We start from the raw sequence: 17,130 nt of genomic DNA, 5'->3' as shown, positions 1-17,130 counted from the left end.
AGTGGACTTTCTATATATAGAAATAGATAAAGAATCAATGAAAGTTCAAAAACTCCTTGAAAGTAAACATTTTATAGGAAAGTTGTATAAATCACAATTACTTATTATGTCAGACACTTAAAATGATTGTATAACAATAATTGTCAGTACAATCTTTTCTGGAAGATTTAAAAACCAAAATGATTAACTGGTCGTAAAAATGAATTCCATAATGATAAAGCCATCATTCAAGTTACCTTCCCTCTACTATCAATTCTAAAAACATTATATCTCTCAGTAGGTTTATGAAATCACTCCTCTCAAATAGAGGTACAACTATTTGAAATAGAACATGACTTTTGAACATTTAATACTATATAAATTCTTGACTTCTCGATAGATTAAGTTTAAAATGTTAACATTAATTACCTGGATGAAAAAAGAAAATCCTAAATCCCTGTGCTGTAATCCTTTGAAACAGAACATGTGAGCTTACCTCTAATACTGGTTTTACTTTAAAGCTACGCTATTTCATCATGTCATGTCATAGCTTCGGTGATTAATATTGAGAGGGAAGAGAACGACCAATGGTACACCTTTGTGAATGATTAATATCCGATTACGTAAAAACAAAAACAGAAACAATAGCATTTTAAGGTAAGGTACGCCCACACAGGTAAAAACAGTTGTAGATGTATATAAGCATTTTAAAAGTAAACAATGACGACGGTTTCACCTTTCTAAACACACAGGTGTGAATGCTTTTCTATACACAACTTACCTTTACATTTCCAGCCTTGCTTTATTAGTCCCCACAACTGAAATGTTAACCACAGTTTATAGTTAAATTCTAACTGGCATCCAACATGTATATATATACATGTGTACTCGGAGTAAGGCAGTGGACATCTACCTTGCTAGACAAACACTTAAGATGAGAAACACCAAGAATAGTCAGGGCGATCGAGTGGATTTTAACACCCCGAGTCATTCATTATTCTATAAAACGTGTCACTGACATAAAGGAATCATTATGAATCGTAATTCCCAGGAAACACATACATAAGCAGATTAGAGTTCCTTTCGTTACGTTATAAATATCTAAATACGTTATAATGTAGGTTTAATCAAGCATGGCTCCTCTTTGTACGCCTGTTGCGGTATCCGTTTTGAAAGAAGAACTCGTTGGATTAAAACATGCGTCCTACGTACATGTGACAACCCATTCTGAGTTCCTGTCTAACATATCGTGCTCCAATGATTTTTATTACAAAATTGGAAATAAAAAACGTGGGAATATCAGGATATTGAAAATGTCAACGTCATCATTAGGCTTGTGAACATTAAACACTTTACGTGCAGCAGATTTAAAATCACTGAAGGCATTTAATCGAGTTTATGTCGTTTTAAGATACAGTGCTCGAGACGGTACACGTTAAACAGATGTTTTAGTACAATGTATTAGCATTTTACGTCATGATTCAGGTGATTTATGGTATATAGACTTCCGATTTTATATCTTTACAAAAGGGTTGGGAACATTCATTTAAATTCCTAAACTATTTATTTTCTAGTGCAGATTTCTGAAAACGAGTCTTCCATCATCATATGTCTTTAACCTTTAGACTCTATGTAATTATTTAAATATAATCTACACTTAAACTTGGGTAAGTCACATGTGAACCACTTTGAGACAGCTATGTTGATGTGATATATAGCAGTTTAACATACTCCAATTTATGATCATTAGCTTGATTATAGGGGAAAAGAATACTCTAAATAGCAATAAATCTAAAAGAAATGGTTTAAGATGCAAACAACTAAATTGTCACAAATACTTTTATCATAATTTCTATAAAACTTCAAATACTATAGCATGATCCAGTAAATGTCTTACTCCACTCAAACGTACCATGTCATTATCATAAAAATGGGGCATACCGTGTCATTATCATACAAATGGGACATACCATGTCATTATCATACAAATGGGGCGTACCGTGTCATAATCATACAAATGGGACGTACCATGTAATTATCATACAAATGAGACATACACCATATCATTATCATACAAATGGGTTGTACCATGTCAATATCATAAAAATGGGACGTACCATGTCAATATCATAAAAATGGGACATACCGTGTCATAATCATACAAATGGGACATACCATGTAATTATCATACAAATGGGGCGTACCGTGTCATAATCATACAAATGGGACGTACCATGTAATTATCATACAAATGAGACATACACCATATCATTATCATACAAATGGGTTGTACCATGTCAATATCATAAAAATGGGACGTACCATGTCAATATCATAAAAATGGGACATACCGTGTCATAATCATACAAATGGGACATACCATGTAATTATCATACAAATGGGGCGTACCGTGTCATAATCATACAAATGGGACATACCATGTAATTATCATACAAATGGGGCGTACCGTGTCATTATCATACAAATGGGACGTACCATGTAATTATCATACAAATGGGACATACCATGTCATTATCATACAAATGGGACATACCATGTAATTATCATACAAATTGGGCGTACCGTGTCATAATCATACAAATGGGACGTACCATGTAATTATCATACAAATGGGACATACCATGTAATTATCATACAAATGGGATGTACCATGTCATTATCATACAAATGGGACATACCATGTCATTATCATACAAATGGGACATACCATGTCATTATCATACAAATGGGGCGTACCGTGTCATTATCATACAAATGGGACATACCATGTAATTATCATACAAATGGGGCGTACCGTGTCATTATCATACAAATGCGACATACCATATCATTATCATACAAATGGGACATACCATGTCATTATCATACAAATGGGACATATCATGTCATTATCATACAAATGGGGCGTACCGTGTCATTATCATACAAATAGGGACATACCATGTAATTATCATACAAATTGGATGTAAGACTGAACTTTTCTCTATTTTAATGATTTGATAACATGGCGAACCTTCATATGAAATCTAAGAGAGCTAGATCTAAGAAGAATTAGAAATAGCAATGCTAAACTTCAACTGTCAGCCATTTTGTTTTCTGGATAGACTCAAAATCAAATTGGTACAACTAGGGACCAAGAAGATCTTATATATGATGTTTGAGAAAAATCTTTCCAGTGCTTCTCAAGATGTAGTGATAACAAACTTCAACTGTCAAAATCAAAGATGGCTGTCTGGTGGCCTTTTAATTTTATTTTCTGGATCAGACTCCAAATCAAATCATCACCACTAGAAACCAAGGGGAACGTACAAATGAGGTTTCAGAAAAATCCTTCCACTACTTCTCTAGAAATAATATTAACAAGATACCCAAATAGCCTGCATCGCTCACATGGACATCTCAGTAAATAATATAACAAATTTTGTCTTTTTTTAGCTTTCTCAACTATACCAAATGTGGACTAACCCTGTAATTCTCAAAGAAGATGGATTTAAAAGAATTTGCCTTGTATCCCCTATTGGGTCCTGTTTTCAGCCTCAGGGGAGCCACACCCCTCATTTCTACAACATTAAATCTCCTTTGGCACCAGTAATACCCCAGACCAAAGTTCATCAAAATCCATTTCGTCATCCATATTGGGCCCGCCCCTCCGACCCCAGGGGAGTCACACCCTCTATTTATAAAACCTGGGATCTCCTTTTCCTAATAATACTCCAGAACAATGTTGATCAAAATCCATTCAGTTGTTAAGACGGATGCTGAGGCACACTTGCCCTTCCTTATGTGACCTAATAAAGCTGTACTGTAACAATGACAACACTCTACTATCTCGTACAGACGACTATGTTGAGAAGATTCTGAGGAAGAAGATTGAGAAACTTACCAGGCCTGTACAGTGTATACAAAACGTAGGTTTGAAGTAGGTAATCTCGTGGAAGTCGTGTTTAAAACATTTCCGTAGCGCATGGCAATTCGCTCTGATAAAATAAGTCTTCATCTCCGCCTTACTGATCATTCCATCCCTTGTTAAAGTAAAAGTTCAATAAGTTAACAACAAATCATAATCAAAGATCCTTATAATAGTTCAATGGGTAACAACAAAACGTGATCAAAGATCCTTATCATAGTTCAATGGTTAACAACAAAACGTGATCAAAGATCCTTATAATAGTTCAATGGGTTAACAAAAAATCGTGATCAAAGATCCTTATAATAGTTGAATCGATTAATTACAAATCGTGATCAAAAATCCTAATTATAGTTCAATCTGTTAACAAATTGTGATCAAAGATCCTTATAACAGTTTAATGGGTTACAACAAATCATAATTAAAAACCCTTATAATAGTTTAATGGGTTAACAACAAAATCGTAATCAAAGATCCTTATAATTGTTCAATGGGTTAACAACAAATCGTGATATAAGATCCTTATAATAGTTTAATGGGTTAACAATAAATCGTGAACAAAGATCCTAATAATAGTTTAATTGGTTTACAACAAATCATGATCAAAGATCCTTATAATAGTTTAATGGTTTAAAAACAAATTGTAAATAAAGATCCTTATAATTGTTCAATGGGCTAAACACAAATTGTGATCAAAGATCCTTATAAATAATAGTATAATGGTTTAACAACAAATTGTGATCAGCGATTCCTATAATAGTTTGAGGGGTTAACAAAGATTCGTGTAGGAAACTTACTTCAAACAAGTATATAAATAGGTTCCATAAACATTCTTACATAATATTACTTTCTGAATTAAACAGAGAGTTTCACCAATAAATCAAACTTGATGTAACAAAGCATTTTCTAAATGACTGAAGTCAATTGTAAAATTGTTAAAATATGAACATATCATTTTGTTGGGTAGCGACAATATTACGCCTTTTCTTTATCTGCAAGCAATGGGAGGGAGGTATCACTAGAGCAATGTTTACTACTCTGAAAAACACTGACAGCCAAATATTCACTGTTATAAAGTGGTATCTGGGTCTGGACTGCTGTGTATATAACAACACTGTAAGTGTAAACAACACTGTTAGTGTAAACAACACTGTTAGTGTAAACAACACTGTTAGTGTAGATACTGGTATGTTTACTTACTTGTCAGCATCTAACACACAAAAAGAATCTATAAATGGAAAGTTGCCCGCTATGGACTCGAATTCCTCGTGGGAGATAAACCCGTCTTTGTCATGGTCGTAGTTTTTAAACACTGCCTAAAATTAAATCAAATTAAAACTTGTTAAGCAACAGAATGCTAGATTAAAATCTATTATGTATAAATCTGAAGACACAAAAAAATTATAAAACTAAAAGTTATCAATTTTTAACATTTCAATAAACAAAGAAATCAAATCTGTACAACAGTATAAACAACAGCTTATTTATTGATTTCTGCATCAGACAAATAACCAACTAAGCACAGACTTTATGAAATTATCCCCATTAACAACTTACTTATAACTCTGAACAAATTATAAGTTCTTAAAATCTAAAACTTGAATAATTATTTTTTATTGGATTGATATTCAAATTTGAAGGATTTACTTGATTTCAATTTAGAAATTTATCTTTTTACATTCTTTCCGAGGCATACTTACTTCAACCATATCATGTACATGTTTATTGATTGTGTTGGGGACAGGGGGGCTAACTCCAGCTAGCCAGTCGGCAAATACCACTGGTTTGGTAGGAGTAGAAGGCTGCAAAGAAAAACACCAGAAAATTAACCAAGATCTCGTTTTAACAGATTTAATCAGTGTATTATTTGTGATGACCTTCTATTTCTGGTTGGTTTATAGGAATACTGCATCCACAGGATAATACAACTTTGAATTACTTGTTTGATGATGAATACAGGAGTTATTTCCCTTAGATAAGGCAACATTAATCTCGACAGATTATATATTGTAGCTAGGAGTTTTACAAACTATTTGTCCAAATGTGTCAGCTGATTCACACAATACTCTTTATTTTGTAGCTAAGTCAACATAACCTCTAATCAGACTTATTCAATAGAGTGTTACCTCTATTTCAAATTTCAAGAGTTTCTTACAAATAAACACGCTTACTAGTAAGAGTTCTAATGTAAAATCTAAAGGCTTACATAGAATGTGTGCTTCTTTTTAAAGTCTAGGCTTTCAACATCAATATATACAAATTTATCCTCCCTACCACTATAATCAGCTGTCTCAAAGAAGTATTATTTAACATCCTATCAACAGCTATGGTTATTTAAGGACAGCTTCAAAAAAAAAACAACAAAAAAACCCAGAATTTTTTTGCTGTAATAAGAGCGGGATAAGAGAGGAAAACTTACTGATGACAGGGAGTTACGTGGTTCTCTGGCCAGTGAGAGTTCATAGATCTCATCCTCCGTGTAGTGAAGATCTAAAGATAGCTGTAACCATAGCAACAGAACACATCAGTACATATTGACATTATTTGATGAATAAATGGGTAATAACTAAAAATTTAGAAAGGGAAAAAAATATACACTGGAAACGTTAATTAATGTTAAACCCTTCTGTAGCTAGGAGGCAAACACAATTTTTCACCCCAATTTTTGACATCATCCATAATTTCAAATTTAGAATGAGTCCAACAGAAAGATCAGTTAAAGTATTCAAGCTACTATTTTGTCAAACAAGTCTATAAAAGTAATTTTTTATGACCTAAAAGTGTCACAAAACCCCCCAGTAGAAATTCTGAATATTTGAAACATATGCAGAATAGGAATTCATTCAAAGATTTGCAGTAATTTACCAGATGGAAAAGAAAGCAAGTCCCGACCAGATAAATAAACTGGTCTAGTACATACGACATGGCAAAACTCTGTACTGGGATCACTTCTGATGGAGAGAGCACAGCTAGATTGTAATCAAAATGGTGGCCATCGATTCTCACACATCTACTTACTATACAAATCAGCCAAACCCCAATATTCATTTTGTAAAACTCCTCTTTCAGTGTTTTACAAACAGAAAGTTGACCTGTAAGAAATCTACTGACCCTAAGTGTATTAACGAGGTCCATGTTGGCACACACAGGAATGTTGTCATGGTTCTGTAGCTTGGTCAGCTCCTTTAGGGTTTGAGAAAGCTGTGCCATTTTTCTGAAATTCACCAAACTTCCCTCCACTTTATCTGGTAATGCTGTGTGCAACAGGATAAGGTCCTTCAAGTGAACTCCCCTGCAAGGTCAAAGGTTACAGGTCAAGGTCAACCTTATTTCTATTCTAATTTTAATCAACTGAATGTATAATACATTTAAACATCAGCTTTATTGTTCGGCTTCTGCACCACTATAATTACTATAATTTTTAGTAACCAAGAGGCCAAGAGGGCCTGCATCATCCACCTGGATATTTCAGAAATCCTGGTTAAATATTACAAATATTTCCCTACTTTCTGAGAACTCTTATCAATTGCTCAAACCAAATCTGGAACAAATCATGTCAATCTTAAAGAAGAAGGATTTTAAAGAATATGCTATATTTTCTCTATTTGTCCCTATCCCAGGATCTTTTTGCCCAATAATGATCCAGACAAAATTTCATCAAAATCCATTCAGTCCATCAGGATGAAAAGTAACTTCAGTTTTTACCTCAATTTCCCATATTGGTACTACCCCAGGGGAACCACACCCTCCATTTATACAACATAGGATTTTATCAAAATCCATTCAGTCGTTCAGGACTAGAAGCAATTTAAAGGATTTACCTCTATTTCCCCTATAGGGCAACACCATTGGTTTATATATACAATATTTCATTAATAAACCCTATGAGATTCAATGATCTGAGTTCCTCTTCAGACACTAAAACAATTTGCAGTCAAGTTGGTAAGGATCAATCAGATGATTCCCAACTGTGACACATCAGATCGACAGAAAAATCCACCATCACTATAGTTTTGTTTAAAGGCTAAACGATACAAATACTATGTTTGTAAGAAATGGAAACAACTCCTGATTTTTAAAGAACATTTATACTTACAAAATTGGAATCTTAAATGCACAACACTGGTTAAACACTTTCCGGTAATTACTGAAGTTGTTATTAGATGATAAAAGTTCTGTGAATTCCATCAAAGTCTGAAAATAAAATAAAATAGATTTTCATTGGTTAATTTTCTGATTGACAGAAATAATCTACATGGATGTATTATTGATAAAAAACACTTAATTTGAATCAAATATTACCACTTCTGACAAGGAAATAAATTATTGTTTAATTCTGTCAGTTACTCTTCCAAATTGTTTAATCCACTGAGTATTGGTTTGTAGCAACATGTCATGTAGTGCCAACCTTTTGAGTCTCACTAGGAATACAGGCATTGGTCTTTGCCAGTCTCGCAAGAGCACTGTGTGTCAGGCCGCCGACGACAGACATCAATGTGTTGAAGTTTTGTAAAAATCTCAGTTTCTGTAATGATAATGAAGCATAAAACCAAATTAAACGGACAATTTCATTTTAAAAAGCAAGAGGTCTAGAGGGTCCGTAAGGATCATCTAAATATTTCAGTGATTATTGCAAAACATTTTCATTCAAGTTTTATTTTTCCAAGTTTGGGATCTGTCACTCAATACAATGCATTGCAGTCAACACTAGATTCCATGAAACATTAGCTGTCTGGTTCCAAAGACAGTTCAAATCAAATTAAGTCAAAAAGCAATTAATAATTTTGACTTCATTTATTGGGCCCTGTTCCTCAGACCCCAGGGTCATCAGGATCACTATTTATACCAAATTGGTTCCTTTTCACTCCATAGCCAGGATACTTCAGGCCAAAAATTCTGTTATTCATAGAGAGGGATTAAGAAGAATAAGCAAAATTTCCCCAACCCCTAAAGCCACAGATCTAGACCAACTGTTTAAATCCCAGAGGGATCTTGGCATTCAACATTGAATGATCTTTATTGGTCCTATGAAAGACTGATCATTTCTCAACATGGATTTGGATGTACCTTAGCGGCATTGACACACTTGATGTACTTTACCGGCATTGACACACTTGATGTACCTTAGCGGCATTGACACGATTGATGTACCTTAGCGACACTGACACGCTTGATGTACCTTAGCAACATTGACATACTTGATGTACCTTAGCAACACTGACACACTTGATGAACCTTAGCAACACCGACAAACGTGATGTACCATTGCGACACTGACACACTTGATGTACCTTAGCGACATTCATACACTTGATGTTCTTTAGCAACACTGACACACTTGATGTACCTTAGGGACATTGACACACTTAATGTACCTTAGCGACATTGACACACTTGATGTACCTTAGCGACATTCACATACTTGATGTACCTTAGCGACATTCACACACTTGATGTACCTTAGTGCATTGACACACTTGATGTACCTTAGCGACATTGACACACTTGATGTACCTTAGCGACATTGACACACATGATGTACCTTAGCGACATTGACACACATGATGTACCTTAGCGACATTGACACACATGATGTACCTTAGCGACATTGACACACTTGATGTACCTTAGCGACATTGACACACTTGATGGACCTTAGCGACATTGACACACTTGATGTACCTTAGTGACATTCACACACTTGATGTACCTTAGCGACATTCACACACTTGATGTACCTTAGCGGCATTCACACACTTGATGTACCTTAGCGACATTCACACACTTGATGTACCTTAGCGACATTCACACACTTGATGTACCTTAGCGACATTCACACTTGATGTACCTTAGCGACATTCACACACTTGATGTACCTTAGCGACATTCACACACTTGATGTACCTTAGCGACATTCACACACTTGATGTACCTTAGCGACATTCACACACTTGATGTACCTTAGCGACATTCACAAACTTCACGATGACATCTGCTCGCTGTTGAGGTGTAGTCTTACTCAGGACCATACATTGGATCCACTGGGACAGTCCATTAAACAGGGCGATGGATCGTTCTAATTTGGGATTGTCCTTCAGAGAGGCCGTCACTGCATAGTTCTTAAAGTCCGTAAACTAGAAAACAAACATAAATACTTTTACAAATCTCTCCATATACTTACAACAAGAAATATACTGATGATGTATACCTGGAAGGGATGGAGTAAAATCCTGTAATATTTTACCTGGACAAAAGAAATCAGCATTTTTGTGATCTTTTAAGTGGATCAAACAAATCAGCATTTTTGTGATCTTTTAAATGGATCAAACAAATCAGCATTTTTGTGATCTTTTACCTGGACATTGCAATTAAAAAAAAAAAGTTGTTAACTGGACCATAGTAAAAATACATATTTCCAGAGTTAAAGTATTCTACCCTGGATGTTTACAATATGTCCCCATTCACACTTAACAAGAACATCAGTAGACTTTCATGAAAACAGCCATAGTATAAATCTTATAGCAATTTTTTCTGACAGCTGTGATTCAAATATCACCGTGATACAACTAAAAATAATTTGTGTCATGTGACACATTTGTGTTTGTCGCACAAGTGGATGTAGTGCTACGTATGTAGGAGGTGGCATAGCACGTAGCAGGATGTGTGGTACTCTTTTTTTGTTTTAGCCTTAATCAGATATGTGCATTGTTTATCATTGTGATGTATCCAGCATTGTTTATCATTGTATTGTGTCATTGTTTATAATTGTGTTGTATCATTGTTTATCATTGTGTTGTATCATTGTTTATCATTGTGTTGTGTCATTGTTTAACATTGTGTTGTGTTATTGTTTATCATTGTGTTGTGTCATTGTTTATCATTGTGTTGTGTCCATCATTGTTTATCATTGTGTTGTGACCAGCATTGTTTATCATTGTGTTGTGACCAGCATTGTTTATCATTGTGTTGTATCATTGTTTATCATTGTGTTGTGTCCAGCATTGTTTATCATTGTGTTGTATCATTGTTTATCATTGTGTTGTGTCATTGTTTATCATTGTGTTGTGTCATTGTTTATCATTGTGTTATTGTGTCATTGTTTATCATTGTGTTGTATCATTGTTTATCATTGTGTTGTGTCCATCATTGTTTATCATTGTGTTGTATCATTGTTTATCATTGTGTTGTGTCATTGTTTATCATTGTGTTGTGTCATTGTTTATCATTGTGTTATTGTGTCATTGTTTATCATTGTGTTGTATCATTGTTTATCATTGTGTTGTGTCCATCATTGTTTATCATTGTGTTGTGTCATTGTTTATCATTGTGTTATTGTGTCATTGTTTATCATTGTGTTGTATCATTGTTTATCATTGTGTTGTGTCCATCATTGTTTATCATTGTGTTGTGTCATTGTTTATCATTGTGTTGTGTCATTGTTTAACATTGTGTTGTGTTATTGTTTATCATTGTGTTGTGTCATTGTTTATCATTGTGTTGTGCCATTGTTTATCATTGTGTTGTGTCATTGTTTATCATTGTGTTGTGTCATTGTTTAACATTGTGTTGTGTCATTGTTTAACATTGTGTTGTGTTATTGTTTATCATTGTGTTGTGTCATTGTTTATCATTGTGTTGTGTCATTGTTTATCATTGTGTTGTATCCAGCAGTTTATCATTGTGTTGTGTCATTGTTTATCATTGTGTTGTGTCATTGTTTATCATTGTGTTGTGTCATTGTTTATCATTGTGTTGTGTCATTGTTTATCATTGTGTTGTGTCATTGTTTATCATTGTGTTGTATCATTGTTTATCATTGTGTTGTGACCAGCATTGTTATCATTGTGTTGTGTCATTGTTTATCATTGTGTTGTGTCATTGTTTATCATTGTGTTGTGTCATTGTTTATCATTGTGTTGTGACCAGCATTGTTTATCATATAGTTGAATTTAAACTAAACTAATAAACTAATACCTGTATCATACCTGTATCATACCTGTAATATACCTGTATCATACCCGTATCATACCTTTATCATACCTGTATCATACCTGTAATATACCTACATCATACCTGTATCATACCTGTATCATACCTGTATCATACCTGTAGTATACCTGTAATATACCTGTATCATACCTGTATCATACCTGTATCATACCTGTAGTATACCTGTATCATACCTGTAGTATACCTGTATCATACCTGTAGTATACCTGTATCATACCTGTAGTATACCTGTAACATACCTGTATCATACCTGTATCATACCTGTAGTATACCTGTATCATACCTGTATCATACCTGTAATATACCTGTATCATACCTGTATCATACCTGTAGTATACCTGTATCATACCTGTATCATACCTGTAGTATACCTGTATCATACCTGTATCATACCTGTAGTATACCTGTACCATACCTATATCATACCTGTAACATACCTGTATCATACCTGTAGTATACCTGTATAATTGTTGTATGGTACTGACACAACATCCATGATTCATGACAACAGTTTATTTGTTTTAACAACTACACGAGTGTGACCCTGATACTGAAGGACAAATGAGACATTATTTTGTAAAATCTCTGTCTGATATTGATCATTTAATGGTTAAAGGTGACAGGAGATGAGGTTATAATCATTATAAACATGGAAGACAAACAATTGTTTACACAATACCTCAGCACATTAACACCACCTATACAATCAATTTCCACATACAAGTTATTCAGCCTGACTTTAATGACGTACAAAGCACTAATAAGAATCATTATTTTTTCACATGCACCAAAAATCGGACAGACATGTTGGCAGTAGAGACCGATGTCACCAGCTGTAAAGACAACACAATTATCAACAAAGTCTGACGTCAGTAGGACAGCATTTAAAAAAATGTTTGCACGTCTTTGTTAAGTTGCTTGTCAAACTATTGCCAGTACAAGAGCTGTTCAGGAGGTTAATCTATACTGCTCAAACTAACATAGTAATGTTGGTCCAACACTAGGAAAATGAGCTTTTAATGTGTATGACAAAAACTAATATACCAATTATATCCCTTTTTAGAATCATCAATTTCAAAATATCATTCTAAAACCCGTTCACAAATAAGTCTTCCCAAAACTTTGATACTTAACTTTTACACAAGGGGAAGGTGGCTTGTTTGAGGATAAATACAGGAAAAACTAGGATGTTGAGGGCTTGATATGTAGTACTAAAGCTTACATAGTAATATTGGTCCAATACAAGGATGTTGAGGGCTCGATCTGTAGTACTAAAGCTTACATAGTAACATTGGTCCAATACACGGATGTTGAGGGCTCGATCTGTAGTACTAAAGCTTACATAGTAACATTGGTCCAAACTAGGATGTTGAGGGCTTGATATGTAGTACTAAAGCTTACATAGTAACATTGGTCAAATACAAGGATGTTGAGGGCTCGATCTGTAGTACTAAAGCTTACATAGTAACATTGGTCCAATACGAGGATGTTGAGGGCTCGATTTGTAGTACTAAAGCTTACATAGTAACATTGGTCAAATACGAGGATGTTGAGGGGTCGATCTGTAGTACTAAAGCTTACATAGTAACATTGGTCCAATACGAGGATGTTGAGGGCTCGATCTGTAGTACTAAAGCTTACATAGTAACATTGGTCCAATACAAGGATGTTGAGGGCTCGATCTGTTGTACTAAAGCTTACATAGTAACATTGGTCCAATACAAGGATGTTGAGGGCTCGATCTGTAGTACTAAAGCTTACATAGTAACATTGGTCCAATACAAGGATGTTGAGGGGTCGATCTGTAGTACTAAAGCTTACATAGTAACATTGGTCCAATACAAGGATGTTGAGGGCTCGATCTGTAGTACTAAAGCTTACATAGTAACATTGGTCCAATACAAGGATGTTGAGGGCTCGATCTGTAGTACTAAAGCTTACATAGTAACATTGGTCCAATACAAGGATGTTGAGGGCTCGATCTGTTGTACTAAAGCTTACATAGTAACATTGGTCCAATACAAGGATGTTGAGGGCTCGATCTGTAGTACTAAAGCTTACATAGTAACATTGGTCCAATACAAGGATGTTGAGGGGTCGATCTGTAGTACTAAAGCTTACATAGTAACATTGGTCCAATACAAGGATGTTGAGGGCTCGATCTGTAGTACTAAAGCTTACATAGTAACATTGGTCCAATACAAGGATGTTGAGGGCTCGATCTGTAGTACTAAAGTTTACATAGTAACATTGGTCAAATACGAGGATGTTGAGGGGTCGATCTGTAGTACTAAAGCTTACATAGTAACATTGGTCCAATACAAGGATGTTGAGGGCTCGATCTGTAGTACTAAAGCTTACATAGTAACATTGGTCCAATACAAGGATGTTGAGGGCTCGATCTGTAGTACTAAAGTTTACATAGTAACATTGGTCCAATACGAGGATGTTGAGGGCTTGATTTGTAGTACTAAAGCTTACATAGTAACATTGGTCCAATACGAGGATGTTGAGGGCTTGATTTGTAGTACTAAAGCTTACATAGTAACATTGGTCTAATACAAGGATGTTGAGGTTGCAAAATGATTGATCAGATTTAACCCCTTCTATAGAGTACGTAAGATTAACAAAACTAAAACTTACGTTTATCCGGCGAAAGGCCTTGTACTCCAGGTATGTGAGGTGTTCAGCCAGTTCTATGGGTTCAAGGTGGTTAAATACCAGAGACACCTTCCGGTTGTGCCGCATCGATGGATTACGAACAGACATGTTCCTCATCCAATCATACGAAGGTCTGTCAAATACATACAAGTACTTCAGTCAATTCTACAAGGGATAATTGTCTATACTCCTATTTCATACAGTTTTCACAAAGTTGCTATAAATAGTCATGTAATCTACACACCAATGCATCCTAAAAATCAACTCAAAATGCATGAGAAAGGTCTTATCGAATGTAATGTATACACAGAAAAAATTGGTAAGACCTTTTTATTGATTATTTTTGTGCTTGAAATTCACCAGCTTTGACGATAAAAACCAGCCTAATTAAAAGGTCATTACTGTTTCTCTGTGAGAGTGTACAAACAATTATTACAGGGAAGTGTTCACTGGATGGATTCATCAGGTACAGTAACCAATAATTACCATTTAAGTCAAATTTCTACTTTCTCTTTCTACTTTCACTTTCAAACTGAAGTTACCCACATATTACAATGTACCATTCAGATGAACTGATGAATGTTAAAAATATTATTACACCATTTGTCATGATTTGTCGAACTTCTGATCAAAACATGTGTTACCCTGCTCTCATAAACATCTGTAACAATTTTTGTGTGTGTTGTAGTAATGCTTGTCATGTGACAGTCAATGTGGAGTCAGCATTTGATTACATACAGTTCAGATACGTAAATAACATAACGAAAACTCACATTTTAGCAAAGTATTTCTGCCTAATATAGTGCTAGACTATAAAATGTCTGTAAGACATAAATGCCCCCGCTGCCACTTGACACCCCGAAACCTCAGCAGTTCCTTAGATTATATAGCTAGTTACATTGCATTGGGACGGGATGGGACACAACGGGACGCAATGGGACAGGATGGACAATATACCCCACATTTCATGGGAGGGACATAAAAATTAAACACATTTTTTTCCATATGAATGTTAATTAGGTATCATCTATTGTAAATAAGTCAGTCCAAAGCACATTACCACATCAGCATTTACAACGAACCATTTACTACACCATTCTGTACAGTTAATATGAATTCAATGGAAAACTTTTGTTTCATTAATTGAAAAAACAAAGCATATTCATATAAGGTCTGCCTCTTGTTGAAATTGGAAGGATTTCTCTAGTATATATAGCACATCATCGTATGGTAAATTGGTTCCAACTTCACATACAGGTCAATGTCACACTTCAGATACAGGTCAATGTCACACTTCACATACCGGTCAATGTCACACTTCACATACCGGTCAATGTCACACTTCACATACAGGTCAATGTCACACTTCACATACAGATCAATGTCACACTTCACATACCGGTCAATGTCACACTTTACATACCGGTCAATGTCACACTTCACATACAGGTCAATGTCACACTTCACATACAGGTCAATGTCACACTTCACATACAGGTCAATGTCATACTTCACGTACATGTCAATGTCACACTTCACATACAGGTCAATGTCACACTTCACATACCGGTCAATGTCACACTTCACATACAGGTCAATGTCACACTTCACGTACATGTCAATGTCATACTTCACATACATGTCAATGTCACACTTCACATACATGTCAATGTCATACTTCACATACACAGGTCAATGTCATACTTCACATACATGTCAATGTCACACTTCACGTACATGTCAATGTCATACTTCACATACAGGTCAATGTCACACTTCACATACCGGTCAATGTCACACTTCAGATACAGGTCAATGTCATACTTCACATACAGGTCAATGTCACACTTCACATACAGGTCAATGTCACACTTCACATACAGGTCAATGTCACACTTCACATACACAGGTCAATGTCACACTTCACATACAGGTCAATGTCACACTTCACATACAGGTCAATGTCACACTTCACATACAGGTCAATGTCACACTTCACATACAGGTCAATGTCACACTTCACATACAGGTCAAAGGTCAATGTCACACATCACATACAGGTCAATGTCACACTTCACATACAGGTCAATGTCACACTTCACATACAGGTCAATGTCACACTGTCACATACAGGTCAATGTCACACTCACATACAGGTCAATGTCACACTTCACATACCGGTCAATGTCACACTTCACATACATGTCAATGTCACACTTCACATACAGGTCAATGTCACACTTCACATACAGGTCAATGTCACACTTCAGATACAGGTCGAATGTCACACTTCACATACATGTCAATGTCACACTTCACATACAGGTCAATGTCACACTTCACATACATGTCAATGTCATACTTCACATACACAGGTCAATGTCACACTTCACATACTGGTCAATGTCACACTTCACATACAGGTCAATGTCACACTTCACATACAGGTCAATGTCACACTTCACATACAGGTCAATGTCACACTTCACATACAGGTCAATGTCACACTTCAGATACAGGTCAATGTCACACTTCACATACCGGTCAATGTC

The 17,130-nt window shown here is 35.2% G+C and overlaps 1 protein-coding gene across 4 annotated transcripts in view; it reads right to left on the bottom strand.

Moving 5' to 3' along the window:
- LOC117322905 (ras guanyl-releasing protein 3-like) overlaps window positions 1-17,130 on the bottom strand; it is a 101,654-nt gene that overhangs the window by 16,906 nt on the left and 67,618 nt on the right. For all 4 annotated transcript variants that reach the window (XM_033877852.1, XM_033877853.1, XM_033877854.1 and 1 more), the window contains exons 6-15: window positions 14,561-14,711; window positions 9,868-10,041; window positions 8,316-8,432; window positions 8,004-8,101; window positions 7,019-7,199; window positions 6,327-6,407; window positions 5,608-5,709; window positions 5,108-5,223; window positions 3,884-4,022; window positions 761-797 (exon numbers count right to left, since the gene is read on the bottom strand). In XM_033877852.1, coding sequence (XP_033733743.1) covers window positions 761-797; window positions 3,884-4,022; window positions 5,108-5,223; window positions 5,608-5,709; window positions 6,327-6,407; window positions 7,019-7,199; window positions 8,004-8,101; window positions 8,316-8,432; window positions 9,868-10,041; window positions 14,561-14,711 — 1,196 coding nt within the window. The remainder of the gene's footprint in view (window positions 1-760; window positions 798-3,883; window positions 4,023-5,107; window positions 5,224-5,607; window positions 5,710-6,326; window positions 6,408-7,018; window positions 7,200-8,003; window positions 8,102-8,315; window positions 8,433-9,867; window positions 10,042-14,560; window positions 14,712-17,130) is intronic.

Source organism: Pecten maximus, chromosome 3 (assembly GCF_902652985.1).
Source record: "Pecten maximus chromosome 3, xPecMax1.1, whole genome shotgun sequence".
NCBI classification, from domain to species: domain Eukaryota; kingdom Metazoa; phylum Mollusca; class Bivalvia; order Pectinida; family Pectinidae; genus Pecten; species Pecten maximus.
Note: the sequence above shows the minus strand (reverse complement) of the source record. Positions and strands in the feature narration are given on the sequence as shown.